Below are 22,282 nucleotides of genomic sequence, written 5' to 3' on the forward strand. Positions count from 1 at the left end.
AGCTCCTGTTTCTGCTCTTCAAGAGGCAGGTGCTGCAAGCCTTCCTATGGGTTCACCCTTCCAGACTGACATCCTGGCTAGGCGTCCCCCTCTGGGCACCACGGCCCTGCCAATACCCTTCGCCCTGCTGGAGAGCCTCCTTCTCCAGCCCCCCATCTTCAGCCCATACCCCAGCTAAAGGCCTCCCTGAAGAGTCTCCTTGAGTCATCCTGGCTAATGTCTGGGGACGTTGTAGGGGACCACATTCGATCGCTCCAATTCCTGCTCAGCTGCTGGCAGGGCCCAGCGCCCAGTAGGTGCTTCCGAAAAGTTTGTTGCGTTAAAATGAGTAAGGGGGCAGTGAGGAAGATTGATGCTCATTTTGCCTACTTCCTGATTTGTTTTTAAATTAATGTTTTGTTACCCAAGAACTATTTGTTCATTATATTAAAAACAAGTCAGTCATACTCCTACCACCCCCGAGATAAATATGTCAACATTTTGGAGGTTATGCCTGTATTATGTGTGCATGTATATGTATATATATGTGTGGATATATGTGGATATATATATATATCCACATAGATATTTTTTTTACAAAATGGGTTTATGCTCTAAATACTATTTAGGATGCTTTTTTTTTTCTTACTTGGATTTCTGTTTAACATCAGTACGTATCTATCTATATCATGATTTTCATGAACTTCTCTTAAATAGGTACTCCACATTTAATTCAGCTCATTTCCCACTCTTTGGTATAAAAGTGATGTCCCATTTGTTTCAGTTTCTTACTTTTGCCTATACAGTTCTAAGGATTGGCAGTTCTAAGGATTGAATATGGAAAGAAGTTTGGAAGAGGTGGTGACACGGAGAGAGGCTGGGGGTAGAGATTGGGATGCTGTCATGTCGGGGGCATGGCTGGGTCGGGGTGCTACAGCCCCTGCGCTACACGGGCGCACTCTCTGGTTCTGAGCATCTCTGCTCTGCACAGAGGAAGAAGGAGGGGAGACAGGAGGGGCTGCTTTGAGGCCCCTGTGTAACTTCTGGGACTCAGCTCCTCCCTGTGGCTCGAAGGGAATCCAAGGCAGCACGGGCTCCAAGGAGGCGGCTGGGCTGGGCTGAGCTGGACCGGGAGGCCAGATGGTGGGAGAGGAGGAAGAAGAGGGAGACATGAGCTGAGGGAGCAAGAGAGCATGAGAACCAGAAAGATGGGAAGGAATGAGGCCCTCGGGGAAACGGGGAAGCTTAGAGACAGAGAGAGATGGCGAAATACAGAGTTGGGAGCCAGAAAATGTCAGGAGACTGAGAAGAATAGGGGCCACCCTTAGAGAGAGAGAGAGGAGGAGAGAGAAAGGGGTCTGTAGAAAGTAGTGGGGAGGGAAGGCGAGGTAGAAAGTCTGGAGACTGCGCATTGGAGCAGAGAGAAAACCGGGGTGAGAGCGCCTCTCTGGGAGCTGTAGCGCCGGCATGTGCCAGGGGTGGGTGGAAGCCTGCCCAGCCGTCTGGCTTTACAGCCGTCTGGCTTTACAAGCTTGTCCAAGGAGACGCCTCCTTCCTTCCCTTCCCCACCTGGGCCTTAGCCCGCAGTCCTAGCCTGGGTGATGAGTTTTCAAACAAGCTGGAGCTCGGAGGAGGTAGCAAGTCACCATCCCAGCCCTGGCTGGCAGCCTCTTCTAAACATTCCTCTTTGGCCCTGGGGGAGATATTTATCAGGGTGTTTCTTGGACTCGTTTAAATGCCAGGTTGTCCTTTGCAGTCTGCTGTGTGCCACTCCTGGGTCTGCTTGGTGGGGGCGGGGTGGTGGTGAGAGGGAGGTGCTGTCTGTGACCCCAGGGAATCGAGGTCAGCTGTGGACTTGGGAGTCCTCCGTCAGGGAGCACATTTGGGGTAGCTCTTAGGCCCACCGGGCTCTGCAAGATGGGGGGAGGATAAAGACCACCATTTCGTGAGCACCTCCTGTGGGTACTCTGATTTCATCCTGAGAACCTTACCCACGCGTTTTACAGAGGAGAAGACTGAGGGTCAGCAGAGTTAAGTTTCTTGCGCAATGGCATACGGCTAGTCAGTAGTGAGCTGGATTGCCACAGGTATTTTCTTTTCTATTTGAAAGCCTACACTCTTTCTAGAATATGATCGCAACTTCTTACTGTACCCCCTGTGGCAGCGATGAGAATGGGCCTTGCAGACCTCTGGTGACAGGGGTGTAACTGACCAGTACAGAGCAGCTCTGGCTTTGCAATCCATCCCCTTCTTTGGCGGAGGCTGTGCCCCCCACAGGCTGCTCCCCACCAACGACTGTGTACGTGGCTGGGATTCTAAGGCAGGACAGTTCTTGGGAGACACGAGATTTCTTTGTTGGTGGACTTTGGCTCAAAGATTTCCCGATGGCAATGCAGAAGCTTCCTCAGATTGCAGCGCTGTCCACGGACACCTTTTCTCCCCCTCTCCTTCTCTGGGGTCACTCCTGCTTTGCAGCCTGCTGGCTGGCTTCCCTCTGTATCTCACGTCACACAAGCATGCCTCCTCGTGAAAGCCTTGCACATTTAATCCCACCTTGGAGTCTGCTTCTCGGAGAACCCGGGCCTGCACATCATTCCATCTCCTGGCAGCTTCGTGGCGCAGCCCTGCATCTCCCTCAGGCCCCCACTGGCACAGGGTGGGATGGCAGGCATCGTTTTAGAGAGAACTGTAGGGACATGGCCAAGTTTACCAAACAAATATGTGTTAGCAGGTCTGCTGGCCGTGTGGTTCTGGATGGGGAATAGCACGCTGCAGACTGTGTGTATATATGCCGTGAGAGGGTGAGGGACTCCCACGTGGACAGTCCTCTCAGCCACGTGACTCACAGCAATGGCCATCTGCCCATTCAGCTCCCAGGCCCGCAGTGGAGACTGATAATTGTTCACCAACATTGATTTCCCGCTTCCTCCAGGGCACACAGCCAGCCTCTGTGTCGCAGATGCTCTTGGACTTAGATCTATCGAGGTGCTAAGTTTTTGCCAATGGCATATATTGGGAAGAGAAGCATGTTTCTCCCAGACCTCGGCCTTAATGTGTACCCTTCTCCTGCCATGCCCACCGTGCTCTCTGTCCCCTACCCACAAGTGACAACATGGATGTGCCTGCAACCCAGTGATCGAGCCGACAAGGCCAGTGGCCTAGGGGATGGCAGAGAAACAAGACGAAAGGACCCCAGGCCCCTGGATGACCTTGTGGAACCAAACAGCCTGCCGATCTGGAATGATCACTGTGGACAATTACACACGAGAGAAATGCACGTCTATCTTCTCTGAGCCACTAAATCATTATTGGGTCTCTTTGTTATACCAGCCTTCCCTTACCCTGAATAAAGAAATATTAGCGCTGGCAGTGGGGTACTGTCCTAACAAAACTTCTGCAGTACTAGGTGTTGACTTAGTGATTTTGCTGCAAGCGGGGAGCGTATAAACGTTGCAGGTTGGAAAGTTAGAGCCCCTTGTTATACTTCGGAGAAGCATTTGGTAAAACCATGTTTATGACATTTTGGAAGGCTGATCATGTATTGACCGAGAACATAGCTCTAGGAGAAGTGGTTGGAAAGAGACAGAATATTTGTGTGCATTGGCTACTCTCTGTGGCTTTTAGCAAATTATTACAAGACATGAATGATGGAAAGGAATAAGGAGTATCTAGAAACATGGGGCCTCACAGCGGTGAGAGCCGCCCCTCTTTGTAACCCACACAGAAGGAAATCATCAGTTGTGGCTCAGAGCCTTTCTCGAAGGCCACCCAGGAAACCGGGCCCGGGATCCAGCCCTGGAGCAAGGTTAGACTAAGCGTCTCATCTGCCCACTCAGACTTATTGTGGGAGAATCCACATTCCCCTCTCCTCCCCTTCACCCGCCACCCCATGTAGCCCAAATTAAAGTGAGAGTGTTACGGACCATGGTTCTTGGCCTCCTTAATCGATAGAAATTGATCAGAGGCCAGACAAGAAATTCAGGCAAAGCTTTATTGGGGCCCCTGCTGCAGCAGCGGGGAGGGAGAACAAGTAACAGGTGCCCTTGCTCGCTTGCTCACCGCGGGGTGCGGGGTGAGCTGATTCCTTATATGGGGTGAGGGTAGGGGTGTGGCCAGGGGTCGGGCCAGAGGGGCTTAGGCGTTTTGCCCACCCTTTGGGTGGTATTGTGTACAGGGGGGCCATGCACAGTATCCTGCTTTTGCTCCTGACCCCCTGCTTTTGCTCCTGGCTCCTCAGAAGTGGCAGTTAGGGGCTTCCCTGGTGGCGCAGTGGTTAAGAACCTGCCTGCCAATGCAGGGAACACGGGTTCGAGCCCTGGTGCAGGAAGATCCCACATGTCACGGAGCAACTAAGCCCGTGCACCACAACTACTGAGCCTGCACTCTGGAGCCCAAGAGCCTGTGAGCCACAACTACTGAGCCCGTGTGCCACAAATGCTGAAGCCCACGCACCTAGAGCCCGTGCTCCACAGCAAGAGAAGCCACTGCAATGAGAAGCCCGCGCACCACAATGAAGAGTAGCCCTCACTCGCCGCAAATAGAGAAAGCCCGTGTACAGCAACAAAGACCCAATGCAACTAAAAATAAATAATAAGTTAATTAATTTAAAAGAAAAAAAAAAAGAGAAGTGGCAGTTAGGTTTTTTTGTTCTTTTTTGTATCTTGTTGTCCATAATTTGCCCACTACCTTACAGTTTCTCTGTGTTTTGTTGCTGGAGGAGACATTTGTCCAGATACAAGCACTGCAGCAAAGGGTCCCAGGTCCCAGCCTGTCTCAAGAGGGCTGGGCCAGAGCAGGAAACAATGAAATAAAACAGTCTTCAGAATTATGCTGAGAAATGGTCTTTGCTTATGACTCTTGGCTCTAGAATCAGCTAGAAGCGCCTTGACCACAAGCTTTTTGAACGAATAGCCAAGGCAAGTCACAATTGGCCAGTGATCAGGGTTGTTTGAGCCCCAAAGAAACCTTCAAGGAAGCCAGACTATTTAACACCTGCTTCAGATGTAGCCACAGAGGATGATGAGGAAAAGAGAGTCTTCCAGCACCAGGTTGGCCAGATTAGCCAGAGCAAGTCCTCACCGTTCATGCCAGCGAGATTTGCCTCCCTCTGTGCACCAGCGACTTCTGAACGTTTCCTTTCCTCCCTTTTCCCCATGGGAGTCTGTGCTGTGGTTTTCCTATCCCTGTCCACCACCGTATTTGGGTTGGGGAGGGGGATGCGGCCGGGATGGGGGAGGGCAGATGAATTGTCTTGCAGTTTATGTCACTGAAGTGAGAGGAGCCGTGTGGGGCTCAGGGGGGGATTTCCTTTCCCCCAGATATCCTGCACTTTGATCGGGAAGCATAACCAGATGGAGTCTGGGATCCACGTCCTTGGAGAGGATGTGAGTGTGTTCTGTTGTGGGAAGGAGGGTCACAGGGATATCTGGTAGAAAGCTGAGCAGTGGGTACTGCCAGTAGCCCAGTGAAGTCCGTTTTCAGCATCTTCCCCGGCACAGGGCCAGGCTGCCGTCTGCCTCCTTTGCGGCGAGCAGGGCCGCGTGCTAAGTGCTCCGGAATGAGCAAGCGAGCGGTGCGTGTCGCCGTGTCATGCTGGGCCTGGGCCTTAAGACCGCGGGCGTGTGGCTCTTGTTCTTCCCTAAGGACCAATGTGGGCATTCCTGTGGCCTGCATTTGACCAAGCATGAGGGCGGTGCTGGGGACCTCAGGACATGCAGCTGCCTGTGGAGGTGGAATGTCGACTCAAGATGGGCCATTCGCTGAGAGAGAAATGAGCTCCGGTCTTCCTTAAACCTCTGCCTTCCTGCTGGGTCTCTTTGTATTCAGCCAACTAATACAGAGGCCTTTCCCTCAGTCCACAGCAGAGTGGGGCAGAGGGGCCCTCCAGGAAAATGCCCCATCCTCCGGACCGGAGTGTGGACATCAGACTCTCACCCCAGAGGTACTCCAGCGGTGGGGTGGGGAAGATATAAGCGGCTCAGGACCTGGACTCGCGAGACACTCGCCCCAGCTCTGCTCCTTGTCCTGTGGCCTTGAGCAGGTCCCTTCCCCTCTTTCCCTGAGAGCCCTCCCAGCTTTAATTGCTGAAGCTTATAGAAGACCCCAAGCACCTTGGAGCACCTAGAGCCTTAGAATCCTGGCCCTGGGGGACGTGTGGGCAGGCAGTGTGCTCGGGGACCAGACCTGCAATGCCAGCCTGTACAGATGGGGAGACGGGGGCACAGAGGGACAAGGTAGAGTCTTCTCTGAGACGACAGCACCTCCACCCCACTCCTCTCTCCCAACCTTGGGGAGAGTCCCAGAAACTCTAGGCTGGGCTGTTCTGTGCTGAATAATTCATGCCAAACCCAAAATAACAGCCTGAGAGCCAACCCGCCGCAAGCTGGGACCCCAGCCAATGCACCGTTGCCCCACGGCCCTGATCCTGCCCTCGCCAGGAGCTGCTCTGGACCAGTTGGTTGGCCTTTAGGAAACCTCTGACCTTCCCTCTGATCTTGTGTGGAGGAGTCTGACAAAGCTACCCCTGCCCCCGTTGTCCTAGATGTGTAAGATATTCCAGGAAAGGCCAGCCCACGTGAGCCTATTACTCCCAGATCCATGCTTCATAAACCCCATTTTATTGGCCGTTATATGTGCTCTGAGGTTTACTGGTTAGCTGTTCTTTGGTCTGCTGTGGAATGTAATCCCGTAGAAAGCTTCTGGGTACGCTGAATCTGTTTTGGACCATCAATGAGTAGCCCAAGTGTGGGACTGAGCCCAGTGGGGGGCATGGTCCTTGGCCCTAAAGAAGCCTGATGGGGACACACACATGCACACACACACACGGATATATTCATAAAACAGTTCAGGATGGGGAGGAAGCTCTCAACTTGAGTTGGGGTGGAGGCGGGGGTTTAAATCTTGACTCTGGCCCTGAGTCACCTAGGTTGTATTTGGCTTCAAAAGTGTAGCACAGAGTGGCCATGGCTCAGACCACAAAGACAATAGTTACTGCTCAAAGAGAAGACAGCTGAAGGAGGGTTGAGTGGCTCAGTGATGCCATCAATGACCCAGATTCAAAGAGAATCTTATGGATAGGAAATACAACCAGACCCAGCTTAGTGAAAGCTGGGTCTGAGGATCAGAAAGCCACCAGGGGCTATGCCGCTCTCTCCATTTCCAGGAAAATAAATAAATAAATAAAGCCAGGTGTCAGGGACTGGGCACTAAAGATGAGTAAGGCTTAGGGGGAAAAATAAAGGACCCAGATTCTGACCATGTTCTCTGCCATCTTTGACAATGTCTTTTCCCCTCATGGTTACAAGACGGCTGCCACAGTACCAGCATCACATCAGCCTCCCAGCATGAAGGATGGTGCTGGCAAACAAAGAGCCTTCACCTGGTAGCTCTCTTTTATCCTCTTACAGCATCATCTCAAAATCCAGAAATCTTCTCATCTAAATTATATCCAAGTTCAATGAGGCTCATCAGGTACAGTTCCTCAGGTACAGCTCCCTACCTATGGTTCCTCTTGATCTGAAGACCTGTAGACTATAGGGACAAATTATCTGTCCCTCACACATCCAACATACAGTGGTAGAACAAGCATAGGATAGCTTATATAGACCCTTCTTTTCAAAAAGAAGGAAAATAGAAGGTACACAGAAGGCACTGGTCCATAGCTATTCTGAAATATAGCTTCTCCTAACAGTCATTAAGTTTTTACTAACAATGTCCTTAAGATCCTTCCAGCTTCTGTCTACTACCTGGCCCTGAAGCTACTCCAAATTGTTTAGGTTTTTGTTCCAGTTACCAAAATCTGTATTACCATAGAATTAATTACCCCGAAACTTGGTGGTGTAAAACAACAATAATTATTTAATATCTCTCATGAGTTCTCTGGTCAGTGTTTGTGAGCACCTTGGCTGGGTGGTTCTGACTTGGAGTCACTTATGAGGCTGCTGTCTGACGTTAGCTGGGGCTGTAACCATATGAGGGCTTGACTAGGCTTGGAGAGTCCAAGGTGGCACACTCACACGGCTGGTAAGCTGGCACTGTCATTGGCTGGAAGCCTTAGCTCCTCTCCATGTGGTCTTTTCTAGAGGGCAGCTTGAGTGTCCTCCTGACATGGTGGCTGGCTTTCCCCAGAGTGGGTGATCAGCCTGATTCAGTGGGAGAAGATTCCACAAGGGTGTGAATCCCAGCAAAAAAGGATTACCGGGAACCATCTGGGAGCCTGGCTACCACACAATACCTCTGTTAAGAATGGAATAGTATGCAATAGCAAAAAATAAAGAAGTTATGTGCTGATATGGAAAAGTCCTTAAGATCCATTTGAATGTAAGAGAAGCACGGTGAAGAACAGTGCATCTGTTAGGGAGAAGTTTGTATATGCATAGAGTATCTTTGGAAGGATGCTTTCTGGGGTTGGATGAAATGCTGCTCAGTCAGCCTTCTTGCAAAGATAGGGAAGTGAAGGCACCAGTTGGCTAATGGACGGTCTAAGCAAACAGTCTTCAGGTAATTGAAAACCAGCACAGACTTGGGTCAGTAGCGTGGGTAAAATGATCCCACATCCTTGATGAGGCCAGGGGACAAAGACTCAGTTGCAGGTACTACAGGGGAGCCCTGGTTTCTCTCAGCTGGATCTGCTGTATGTCTCTCCTCACCTGGGAAGAGAGAACCAAAGACTTGGAGACAGGGGTGTAGGGCCTTTCTGTGTATTTCATATTATGCAGATGATATGCAAATTACATACATGCCTCCACTCCTCTTCTTAGCGGAACCAAAAGCTTTGGAAGACTGTCAGCCAAGATGGAGCAACAGCACTGAATTTACCTTCCTTCCTGGAATAGCCCCCAAAAGTCAGACAATACGTATATGAAACAACAATTTTCAAGTCACTGGGCATCAGGCAGTGAAGGACACTGATTCTTGAGATAGGAAATAAATCATGTGAGCCTTGCATTGCTCTGGATTTCTGTCTTGAGAGACTTTCAAGACTGTGGCTCAGGAAGGGGGGTTCAGATGGAGCCTGGCACACTCCCTGAATTGAGAAGAGGAAGCTGAGAGCCTGGGCAGACCACGGCGTCTAGAGTTGGCAGGGCAGTGTGCCCGAGAGGAGAGAGCTGCAGAAAGAACGAATTCCAGACATCTGCAGAGGGTCTCCCTCCAGGATTCAACAGATCAGTGAATGCGTGCGAGGCTGCGGAAAGAAACAACCAGAAAGGATTAGAGGAAACCCTACCTGGTGCTCACACAGGACTGAGAATAACATCTGTTCCCATCAGCCAGACTGGAAAACCTTATAATTCACCGGGCGTTGGGAAGAGTACTCAGAAGGGGCTTGCCTCGGTAGCGGGGGTAATCTACCCTAGACTCAACATGGCTCTGGTCCTGTGTAACAAATCCTAGAAGAAACACCCGAAAGGATACCTTAAAGCAAACATCCAATGATCTCTATTTTATTGAACGCTTTTATAAAGAGTGGAGGTGAACGTTAAATGTCTTTTTGGCATCTATGGAGATGACCATGATTTTTTTTCCTCCCTAGATCAATTACTAAAATAAATTATACTAATAGATGCGCTAAACTGTACTTGAAGTCCAGGAGAATATTCCTATGTCAGCATGGTGTACTGCTCTTTTAATATGCAGCTAGATTCTGTTAGGTATTTTATTTAGGTATTTTGAGTTGTTTTTCGCAAATGATATTGGGCTGTGAAGTTTTCTTTTTTTGGTGCTACCTGAAAATGATAACCCTTGACATTTTTCTCTATTTCCTTGATAGAAATGATCTGTTTAAATGTTTTTATTTCTTTTGGATCAGTTTTGACACATTATATTTACTGAGGAAATTATCCATTTCATCCATATTTTCAAGTTCATTCGCATAACGTGAACCAATTAATCTCACGTGAGCCTCCTAATCTCTTCCGTTTCTGTGGAATTCCCCCTATCATTTTAGATTGTGTATAGTTTTCATTCCTCTGCCTTTTGCTATTGGATTTTTTTCAAAGAACCAGATTTTGAGTTTATATATTAGTTACATACTATTTTCTATTTTATAACTTTTATTAATATCTGCTTTTATCTCTTATAGTTCTTCCTTTCCTTAGTTTTCAGTTTATTGTCTAACTTTCTGAATTGGAAGCTAACTTTACTTCTTATCACTCTTTTCAAAAAAAATTGATATAGATATTTAAGGCTATGAACTTTCCTCCAACTACTTCTGTAACTATATTTCATTTTCACTCTTTTATGGTAATACTGCAGTTTTAGATTGCATTTCCTTTTGACCTGAGTTGTTTAAATACCAGTTTAAAATTTTTCCAAGCAGAAGAATATGTATTTTTTCAGATTTAGTTATTAATTTCTTTTTCTTTAGTTTCAGTGTGGCCAGATAATGTTTTCCATACTATTTCTCTTTTTGGGAAGTTGTTGAGATTTTCTCTATGACCTTATGAAAGCTCCACGGTCACATGAAAACACAGTGTGTTTACAATTTTCATATGTCAGATTTTCCCAATAAATAATAATGTTAGTATGTTCTGTGTCTGGGATACAGACTAATAGGTATTCACTGTAATCTGTTTTCCTATTCTACCTGGGGACAGGATTAGACTACATTTACTAGACCTTCTTATAGATAGGTATGCCCATGAGACTAAGTTCTGTCCAGCAGAATGTAGGTAGACACTTGTGTGCCATTTCTACACCTAGGTCTAATGACTGTATATATGCTTCTCCCACATTTTCTACCTTCCACTTGCCAGCTGAAACCTATATATGGTGGTGGCGTAGCTTCTACCATGCTGATGAAGACACAGCCCTAGAGATGGTGGACTAGACATTGGGAAGGAACCTCAGCCTGGCGTGCTTACCTCCTTCTACTACATGAGAAAGAAATTTAGTTCTTTAAGTCACCATTTCTTTTCTCTCTCTCTCTCTCTCTCTCTCTCTCTCTCTCTCTCTCTCTCACACACACACACACACATACACACACACACACACACACACACACACAGAGTCAACAACCCTTACCCTAACAAATATCAAAATTGGCACCAAGAGTAGGGCCCTGCCATAACTGAAACCCGGTGGGCAGGGAGCAGGTGGCAGGAACGCAGATACTGTAGTTTTGTATGCTGGAAATCTGGGGACTCTTGGCCAAATAATAGGTGAAATTGTTTCCTGCGATGGTCTGAAAGGCAGATTTTGTACTTTCCAAGGCTGTAACTCAAGGAGAAGTCGGGAAGAGCTAGATGGTGAGTGAATATTGGCTGCTCCTTGTTACTTTTACCAAGATATTCAAAGAAAAGAGATGACATCCACACACATTGGACCGATTTCAAGCAAAGATGAAAGGGAATAATGTCTTAAAATGTCGGGGCCTCACAGGGTTGAAAAAGCCGTCTGCTTCTGTCACCTAAGCAATAGGAGATCTGACAGTTATGGCTCAGAGCCTTTCTCAAAGATTATCTGTTAAGCAAAACATTCATTCAAGGCATCCAGCCCCAAGGCAAGGATCAGACTAAGGGCCTTGCTTCTCAGTAAGGATCAGAATTAGGGCGTTGCTTCTCCGTAAGCCTCTTGTTTCAGTAGAACTCCAAATAGCTGCCTTTAATGTGAGGAAAGAGGTGTGGCTAGAGCTAAGAAGCAAAGGAATGAAGCAGACTTGAGAATCACCTGAGCATCAAGTGTGGTTCCTGGCTTATGGTATGACTGGAAGCAGATAGACTTTGGTCTCTAATACATCTTCCAGGGCATTGTTTTTCCCAAAGAAACCGTAAAAACCCATAGTTGTTTAGGCCCTAAAACAGCCCCCAAGGCAGATGTATTTTCTGACACCCACTTCAGAAGAGGGCAGAAGAGAAGGAAGAATGTTCCAGAGGGCAAAACCAGAGCAGACAGAACATCCACTGCCAGGGCAGGGGTCCTGGCAGTTCCTGCCCTGGGATTACTGTGTATTTGTCCATGCTCTGTCTTCTGAATGGGAGTGTTTATTGTGGTCGCACTTTCTCTGTTTCATTACTTTCTCTTGGTCAGATAGGTGGAAAAAGAATTGTCTTTTAGCTTACAGGCCTTCGGACCACAAGGAACCACATCTGAACCTGGTGGAGAGGTCTGTGTATCCCTGAGAGATCACCAGTACGGTAACTGGACGGACTTTTTGGTGTGTCCCCTATGGAAGAGGATTGAGTGTGTCCTACTCATGGGGGAGTGAGCACCCTGGGGAACGGGCTTTGGCACAGATTGGTAGTGATCCCCTGAGGTCTGTTCTATCCATTTTCCTAGGCATGAAGCTGGGCCACTACCAGCTCACCTCACTCTTTGTTTAGGTTTATACAGTGACAAGTTTCCTCCAATAAAATGTGAGTGCAAGTAGTATTTGCCACTCACAGACCCAGGCCTGAGATTACGGGCTCCACAATCTCTCCTGCTTCTGCCAGGAGCAACGTGAATATGGTGGTAACTCGGATTCTACCAAGCAGATGTTGCTGCAGTCTTAGGGGATGGTGGAACCACAACTTGGAAGGGATTTGGGTCCCTGAACTATTGAGTGAGCAGAGCTGTCTACCGTCCTGGACTGTTGCAGGAGAGAAAAATAAAGTTGTTTCTTCCGTAGGTCTCTTGTGTTCAGCAGAGCTGCCTTACGTGATACACTATCCTTGCTTTTCTGCCCCTGAGACCCGCCATGAGAGATGAATTCCAGTCTCCTACTTCTCCTGTGCTCTGATTTTCCTTGCGCTGCAGTAATTGGTCCTGGTGAATGTAGCTGCTGGGTTATCTGCTGCACAGACATTCATAATAGTTATATCTGCATTTGAGTGGTGCCCTGATAGATAACACAATTCCTTTCCATTTTGTTTAGTGCTTTGGCCTGAATTGCACTTTGTTTGATAATGAAATAATGACTTCTGCTAACCATCATTATTATTATTTATTTGACTAGAATGCCTCTGTTTGTCTTTTAGTTTCAACCTCTTTGTATTAGGTATGTCTCTTGCATACAGTGAAGAGTTGGTTTTTATTTTACTTTGAGATTTCATCTAAATATATATATATATATATATATATTAAAAATTAGTTAAATACAGACCTATAACAAGTAAAGAGATTGAATCAGTAAATCAAAAACCTCCCAACGAAGAAAATGTTTAGGCCAGGATCTGGCTTCACTGGTGAATTCTATCAAACATTTAAAGAGGAATTAACACCAATATTTCTCAAGGTCTTCAAAAATTAGAATAGGAGGGAACACTACTTAACTTATTCAGTGAGGTCAGTATTATCCTGATATGAAAGCCAGACAAAGACACCACAAGAAAAACTACAGACCAGTATCTCTTATGAATATAGATACAAAAATCCTCAACAAAATGCTAGCAAACTGAATCCAATTTAGCCTATTAAAAGGATTTACACCATGACCAAATGAGATTTATCCCAGGAATGCAAAGGTGGTTCCACAAATCCAACATCTTTTCATGATAGAAACACTCAGCAACTAGGAATAAAAGGAAACTTCCTCAACGTGGGAAAGGACATTTATGAAAAGCCCACAGCTCACATCATACCAGATGGTGAAAGACCGGAAGCTTTCCCTGAGATCAGGAACAAGATAAGGATGCCCGCTTCTGTCCTGCTAGTCAACATTGCACTGGGAGTTCTAGCCAGAGCAATTAAAAATCTTATTTAGGAAGGCTTCTTCTTCCTTTTTTCTAGTGTTTACCTTCATAATTATAGCATTATATAGAACAGTTAGTTCCCTACTTGATTAGACAGTATCTGTTAGTGTCCCAGAATGAGCAATAAAAAATCAGTACATTTCCCCACCTCCCCATCTCTTCCCTCAACGCAATGCAAAATGATCTCTATACATGTTTATCTTTGTATTCTTAAGTATGCTATATTAAATATATTAAACATATTGCTATCATTTAATTTCTCTACTTGCGATGATCTTCCTTATCTCCTAGCTCTTACAGACAGGGCCATCAGAGAACATACTCTATTCTCATCTTCTTTCACTCCCCCCACCCCATTTTTTACTAGATATGTCATTTCTACGTTGTCATAGCATATACAAATTTACACTCAGATGTCCACATTTCTTTTTGCCTCCACTCTACATTTAAGTGCATTCAGTGCTTTCTCCTGGTCCTCCTTTTGCTGTGGCTTCCCTAGTCACCACTTGGTGGTTTGCAATTTGTCCTCTGGTAGTTTTCTCAAGAAGTGTTCATGGGAACAGTACTCCCTGAGTTCTTGCATGTCTAAAAAATGTTTGGAGCTTTTATACTTGAGGAACATCTTGACAGCATATAAAATCCTTGGCTTGCCCTTTTTTCCTTAAATATTCCATGAGTATTGTGCCACTGTTTTGGCACTGAAAATCGCTGGGGCTAGCCTGATTTTATCCTTTAATGAGTGATGTGATTTGTTTTGTGGGGCCTGTCTGCTCAAAGGATATTTTTGTTATCTTTAAAGCCCAGTAATTTTATTAAGGGAGTCTTGGAGTTTTCTGTTCTAGGTCAACTTTCTCTGGCACACATAGTACCTTTTACGTAAATTGAAATCTTTTATTTCAAGAAAGTTTCCGTTAATTCTATTTTTTAAGTATTTTTTGTGTTTCATTGTTTTGTTTTTCTTGTCCAGAGACTCCAATTATGTGTATGTTGGCTCTCTTTTGTCTCTTTTTCTATATTTATCATTTTCTCTCTAATTAAAAACAAAACACTTTGTACCTTTTGCCTCCTTCTATTCACTTTCCTTATTTATACCCTCCTTCTTATTTATACCTCCTTCTGATTGCTTCCTCATTTCTGAAATTTCTGAATTTGTGAAATTCTGCCCTCAGTTCTTCCAGCTCTTCACTGAGTTGTTAGATGTCTGCTTTGTGTTCTTCCTTCACAGAGGCAATTATTTTATTAAGATTTGTTAATTCATGAAACAACGTTTGGTCATATTTTTCATCTATTCCATGGTAACTTTTTTTTTTTCTAGCCAGTGTTCTTTATTGGTAGGTTTAATGACCTTTCCCATCCTTTTGTGAAGTATCTTTGTATTGCTTCTGTGCTAACTCAGTGTTAAAAATTACATCTCTTGGAATGAGTTGGATTCCTATGCCCCAGCTATTGTAGAAGTTTCTTTCAGGCAGTGTAATTTTGCTGGCTTTTCCTGAGATTTGCTGTCACTGGGCTACTGTGCTATTTTCTCTGTGCATTAGTTGCCTAACTCCACCTTCCATCACCCACAATGAGGCTTCTCTGTCTCTACTCTGTGCTTCTCAGCTCTGTATGTAGCTTGTGTTGAATACAAGGGATCTAAGTTTATTATTTTAGACCAGTGGTTCTCAACCAGGGACAATTTTACCCCTCAGGGGGTATTTAGCAATGTCTGGAGACATTTTTGGTTGCCAAAATTTGGAGCTGGCAGTGATGCTGCTGGCATCTAGTGGGTAGAACCCAGAGATGCTGCTAAACATCTTACAATGCATCAGCCTGTACAACAAAGAATTATGTACCCAAAATGGCAATAGTGCTGAAGTTGAGAAACTTTTCTTTAAAATGAACCCTCAACTAAAGGTGAAGTATTTTTTGCTGGAGTTGTTTGAAATTGGCCACTCCTGGGCTGGCTTGCTATTCTGCTCTCCCACAGCCTCCACCAAGCAATTTCTGTTTCACTTCATCTTCATAGCTTTTGTGTGAAATCTTTGCTTTTGCTAGTCTCTATGTATTTTTGAGGGATTGGTTAATATAATAGAGTCTGCATTATTTTTTCTGTTTACCTTTTTTGCTTTTGAACATCCAGGAAAAGAAGAGGGAATTTGCTTCTTCCTGCTTCTCCATTCACACCAAAATCTCTGGGTGGATACTTTAAAACTTCAGCTTGTGATGTTTCAGTTTAATGTGAATTCAGGCTTCAAAACCACTGAGAGCCCATGTGGGATTATGAAATCTCAGGGAAAATGCTTTTCCCCTCAACTCAGTGCTAAGATTTCTTTCTAGGTTTTAGTGGGGATGGTGAGTGGTGGCTTCTGCCTTTAGTTTCTCCTTAACCTAGTGGAGAGGCCACTGGAGATCCAGCTTTGTGCAGGGCTGGGTCTTCTGTTAGGGTCCCACCTTGGGTGGGTTCTGGGAGTTCACTCTTCTGTTTCTCATCTCTATCAGTCAGCCCATGAGAACCAAAGCCAAGGTTCATATGACTTGGCAAATGCTCTCAAGGTGAAAGGCAGCCTCCTTCCCTGCCCAGCTCTCTGGGTTCCTGATTTCACCTATTTTTTTGGCTTCCGAGTGTTCCATACTTTCTTGTGAGATCACTGATTAATTTTTAAAAAATTCTTATTTTAACCAGCTTTTAAAATTGCTTTCAGCATAAAAGTCAGTTAACAGATCTATCCCACTATAGTGCCCCAAACAGAATTTCTCTCCTTACCTCTCTAAACCTCTATTTCTTCATCTCTATGGGATGAGGGAATAGTAACAGAGGTTATCTCTAAACTTTCTGTGAGGATTAGTCAGGTTAGTATATGTAAACCACCCAGAACAGTGATTGGCAGATAGGAGGTGCCTGGCCAATATTAGTTTTTCCCCTTCCCTACTTCCCAGTCCCTTCCAGTCCCTCATTCCCCTCTCCCTGTGGTGGGAGAGAGCCCAGGGGCAGTGAATCTCCTGTCCCCAGCAAGCCCTGCTGGCCCACAGATCCTGCCAGGACCCCACCTCCTGCCCACGCCTCGGCTTCCCGGCACCAGTCCTCAGGGACCAGCTCCTCAGCCTTACAGAGCTTTCACTGTTTCCTCTTGTTGTTTCCTCCTGCCCTGGAGAAGGGCCAGAAATAATGTTTCTCGGTGTCAGCACCCTTTCCTGCCAGCCGGAAACAACTCTGTCTGCACAGAGGCACAACTCCCTGGGTCGGTTTGGCAGTTCTAAGATCTGGCCTTGGATCTCTCTCTCTCCTCTCCCTCCGCACACCCCCCCCACCCTGAAACAAGCATGGGGGGAGTTTTTCTTGATTTTTTTGATAACTTTTAATTTTAAAATAATTTCAGGTTTAGGAAAAAGAGGTGCAAAAATAGTACAAAGAACTTCTGTATATCCTTAGCCCTGATTCCCCAAATATTCACATTTTACATTATTCGCTTTATCATTTTATCTACTGATTTATCTATATAACCATATATATATATTTTACACACATACATCAGTATTATTATTATTATTTTCTGGACCATCTGAGAGATAGTTGCATATATGAAGCTCCCTTACCCCTTAGTACCCCTTCATGTGTATTCCTAAAAACAAGGACATTGTATTTCATATCCACAGTGCAGTTATTGAAATCAGGAAATTAATATAACTATAATACTATGATGTAACCCATAGACATTCACATTTTTCCAGTTGTCCCAGTAATGTCCTTCATGGCCAAAACAATTTTTTTTCTAGTTCAAGAGCCTATCCAGGATCGCATGTTGCAATTAGCTGTCAGGTTTCTTATCTGGAACCTTTATCTTTTGTGATCTTAACATCTTTGAGGAGTACCAAGCAGTTATTTTGTAGAATGTCCCTAAATTTGAGTTTCTCTGCTGTTTCTTCATGATTAAATTCACGTCATGAATATTTAGGAGAGATACTACAGAAGCAATGTTGCTTCCTTCTCAGTGCATCATATCAGGAGGTACATGATGTGAGTTTGTCCCATCACTGGTGATGTTAACTTTCATCACTTGGTTAAGGTGCTGTCTATCAGGGTTTTTTTGTTATAAAGACGTGATTTTCCTCACTGTAATTAACAAGTATTTTGAGAGTATGTAAATACTCCATTCCTCGTCAAACTCTCACCCAGTGGTTTTAGCATCCATTGATAATTCCTGCCTGAGTCAGTTATTGCTATGATATTTGCCAACTCGTTTTTTTCTAAAACTCCATCATTTCTTCTACATTCATTAGTTGGCATTCTTTTTTTGTTTTTTGGCTGCATTGGGTCTTCATTGCTCCACGTGGACTTTCTCTAGTTGCAGTGAGCGGGGGCTACTCTTGTGACGCACAGGCTTCTCACTGCAGTGGTTTCTCTCATTGCAGAGCATGGGTTCTAGGTGCTCAGGCTTCAGTAGTTGCGGTGTGTGGGCTCAGTAGTTGTGGCTCGCGGGCTCTAGAGCACAGGCTCAGTAATTGTGGCACACGGGCTTAGCTGCTCCATGGAATGTGGGATCTTCCAGGACCAGGGATCGAACCTGTGCCCACTGCACCATCAGGGAAGTCCTAGTTGGCATTCTAACATAGCAAATAATTCCACCACCACCCCCATTTATTTATTTATACCAGTATGGACTCATAAATTCCTGCTTTATTCAACCCCTTATAATTGTTGCTATCATTATTTATATGGAGGCTCAGATTGTCCCAGACTTAGTCAATGGGAGCCCAGTAGTATTTTAACTGTTCTTCCTGTGTCTAGGAGCAGGGCCTGTGTTTGTTTTGCTCACTGCCAATCCTGGCTCCTAGCACAGTACCTAACATATTTTTAAATGAATGCTTGAACCCTTATCTAAAGCGTAATTAGCAGTAACTATCATAGGTTTTTTGCAGGAAGTAAATGAGCTATTACATATAAAGTGCTTAGAACACCAGTTATATTAATAGTAAATATTTATTCCCCACTTACTCTGTGCCAGGTACTGTTTTAATACTTTGACATGTATTAGTTCACTATACTGATTCTGTGAGGTAAGTAATATTGTTTTCTTAGTTCACAGAAGAGGAAACCGAGAGATAAAGCATCTTGCCCAGAGTCACAGAGGCAACATGCAGTGGATCCAGGATTTAAAAGCAGGTCCATTTGCTCCAGAGCCTGCATTCTGACCATTGCACCATATTGCCCCCTTATCCCTATCATGAGAGTGAGACAGATAAATTAATGAGCATACAGTAGGAAGGGTTTTGATACATTGAGGATGGAAAGAGGGACCAGCATGAGGGATGTCACACCGATGGCAGAGTGCAAGGTCCAGACCCCCAAACAGCAGCTCTGGGTCACAGCCCTCACCAGTGCTCCTTGACAGTTAGCTCCCTGCCCCACTGGTCCATGACTTTGAACATTGACCCTCTGCTTCTTAGCACTGATCACTGTTGCAAATTCATAGTTATTTATTTGGTTAGTTAGTTCATGTCTGTCTATCCTGGTAGACTCTGAGACCCATGAAAACACATCATGTCTGATTTTGTTGCCATTTTATCTCCTGAGCCAAACTGACACATAGTAGGTACTCAATAAGTACTTGTTGAATGTATGAATGACTGTAGCCCTTTACTTTCTTTTCTTTTTTTTTTTTTGTGGTACGCGGGCCTCTCACTGTTGTGGCCTCTCCCGTTGCGGAGCACAGGCTCCGGACACGCAGGCTCAGTGGCCATGGCTCATGGGCCCAGGCGCTCCGCGGCATGTGGGATCTTCCCGGACCGGGGCACGAACCCGCGTCCCCTGCATCGGCAGGCCGACTCTCAACCACTGCGCCACCAGGGAAGCCCACCCTTTACTTTCTTACCCACTCTTTCATTGACTTTACCCCAGAGTTTTGCAACAGAGCATCCTCAGCTATAAAGAATGAAGGTATTCTTGATGATTCAGAGAAAAAAATGGGCCTGTTTCCAAAATCCCACACCAGGCAAGTAACAGAGCTAAAACCCAGGCTCATTGTACCTTTGTGACTTGTGTCTCCCACTGCCCTTCACCTCAGTGTTCATGTTCCCAGCTCCATGGAAATAGCTCTGGATTTCTAGAAACCCATGCAGAAGGACTCTGGGTAGTAACTAGTTCTCAGGAAAATGAAGTCATTTATATTCCTAATACTTGTTTTTGAAATTTGTATGATTAAGGTGTTTCTGGTGATTCACACTGACACCAGGAGTGGCCTGAGAACCCATCTCAAACTGACAGCTAGACTTGGCTGTGCAGTCATGCAGGTGACCAGAAGAGACCTTTCTGGGCAGATAGTCTCACACCTCGCAGGAAGTCTGGACCCACCTGGTAATATTAGGTGTCAGGGCTAAACCCAGAAGATTAGGAGTATACCCTGGGATACAGGTGATTTGCTGTCACTGACAGGCACAAGTAGAGAGTTTCTGTATTAGGCTTACCAATAATCCCAAGTACAGACTGAATATAAATTAAAAGGGAAAGGTCCCATGTGACCCAAGCAACAAGCCAGAACTTGTGGAGAACAGCCAGGAGCAGGGCTTCTCTGCATCAGAATCACTTTGGGAGCTGGTTAAATGCAGACACCTCAATAATGCTAAATCACAACCTCTAAGCAGAATTTTTATCTTTTATAAGCACCCAGCTGCACAAACTGTTGATGACACTGGACTTTGAGATCCAGTGTCTTAGAGAAAAGACTGCACAGTGTGACCTGGAATGAGACACAATTAGTGCCAAATATATGGGTGTGGACACAGATTTTGCGAGATAATCCAACACTATTTATCCCAGGCACTAAGTAATTGTAGTACATGTTCTGTGCACAAAATGATTCTGAGTGGTAGGTTTAATGTGTGAGTGTTCCATTTATGGCTTCCATATGCATATATCATGGAAGTTTTTAAAAATAAATGTAGATGCCTTGTTCCTTGGTGTATTTTTTTTGTGGTACGCGGGCCTCTCACAGTTGTGGCCTCTCCCATTGCGGAGCACAGACTCCGGACGCGCAGGCTCGGTGGCCATGGCTCACGGGCCCAGCTGCTCCGCGGCATGTGGGATCTTCCCGGATCGGGGCACGAACCCATGTCCCCTGCATCGGCAGGCGGACTCTCAACCACTGCGCCACCAGGGAAGCCCCCTTGGTTGGTTTTGATATATATGCTAGAAAAGAAACTTCAGTATATGTAATCATAGTTTGCAAAACAATAATGCTTAATCAAATACCATTCACCTGTTATCAATATTCTAAAATATTACTTTGGTCTGCCTTCAACCCCTGCAGTGGACTGGAGTAGGGCAATTTGATTGCAGTTGATATAAAAGGGGACTCACAGATCAGGAAAGAAAAGAGAAACATCTGATGAAAGGAAAAATGTGGAGGAGCATTGAAGTGGTTTCAGTGAGTGTTGAGAGAGCTGTTCTTGAATCCTCACTTAAAGAATGAGGTCCTAAGGATAATTCACTCCCCGTGTTTCACTTGAATTAGGCAATGTCATAACATTCACTATTTCTTCATTTATTAAATGCAAACTCCCACCTCAGAACTTTCTGTCTTAGTTTTCCTCCAGGGGAATGTATAGGATCATTATAACATGGGGGGTTTGAAGGACCTTAAGTACCAAGATATTGAACTGATATTCACTAGAATGAAAGCTCCATGAAGGTAGAGATTTTTGTTTCCATTGTTCACCGTGGTGTCCCCCGGCACTGAGAACAATGCCTAGCAAGTGGTAGGTGTTCCATACATATTTGTGCAATGGCCACTATGAGATTGCAAAAGGCAAAAAGAGGAGGAGATTTATAACTCAAGATACACAGCTTTGAATTTAGAGCAAGAATCACACTGATGGGCTGACTTCTTGTGGTAGCCAGCTGTAGTGGAGTCCTCAAGCTGCTAGAAATTAATATGTTGGCAGGGTAGGTTCCTTCTGAAGACTCTGAGGGAGAATCCATTCCATGCCTGTCTCCTAGTTTCTGGTGACTTCCAGGAATCCTTGGAGTTCCTTGGCTTGTAGACACCTACCTCTAAAATTTATGAGAATACAGATAAACTTCCATTTCTGTTAATGGCAAGCTAAATAGTTTGGATAAATCCTTCTACTGGTGACAACTTAAAAAGCTGGGTGAAATATAAATTAATTTGTTAAAAGCATTAAAAAGTTGACAAGATAATGACGAAGTATTGAGCCTAAATCTAGAAGGTGAAAACTCAAAGAAGTAAGCCCAGCACTCAAAACTATCTTCACAATGAGGTCATTTGCTAATCTAGCAGAATCACTTACAAAACTGGTAACTCTCTTCCTTCAAGTTGGAACCTCAAATATCTATAACTTCAGGATAAGGGTGAGCAGAAGTAAACCAGTCCTTGAGCAGATTTGCAACTCAGATTTGCTTGACTGGGTAGCCCAGGAAATCTCAATCCTTGAACTCAATTAGGGTAATCTCAGACTGTTCATACCTCCAGGTGCCCGGCAGAAGTAAACAAAAATATTTTCTGAAGGAAAATCTTTTATGACGAAGAGCACTGCCATACTGTTCTCAAATTATTTCTACAATTAATTTTTCATATACAATGTCCAGCATGCCAAGATAACCCATTGCATAAGGAAATATGAAACAATGAGTGAGA

At 45.1% G+C, this 22,282-nt stretch overlaps 1 protein-coding gene across 1 annotated transcript in view; it reads left to right on the plus strand.

Annotated features, from left to right (window-relative positions):
* Positions 1–12,084, plus strand: part of ALKBH3 (alkB homolog 3, alpha-ketoglutarate dependent dioxygenase) — a 71,054-nt gene extending 58,970 nt beyond the window's left edge. Inside the window, exon 9 of the mRNA XM_019948016.3 lies at positions 12,034–12,084. Coding sequence (XP_019803575.1) covers positions 12,034–12,069 — 36 coding nt within the window. The 3' untranslated portion in view covers positions 12,070–12,084. The remainder of the gene's footprint in view (positions 1–12,033) is intronic.
* Positions 12,085–22,282: the final 10,198 nt, after the last annotated feature.

This window comes from Tursiops truncatus, chromosome 8 (genome assembly GCF_011762595.2).
Source record: "Tursiops truncatus isolate mTurTru1 chromosome 8, mTurTru1.mat.Y, whole genome shotgun sequence".
NCBI classification, from domain to species: Eukaryota; Metazoa; Chordata; class Mammalia; order Artiodactyla; family Delphinidae; genus Tursiops; species Tursiops truncatus.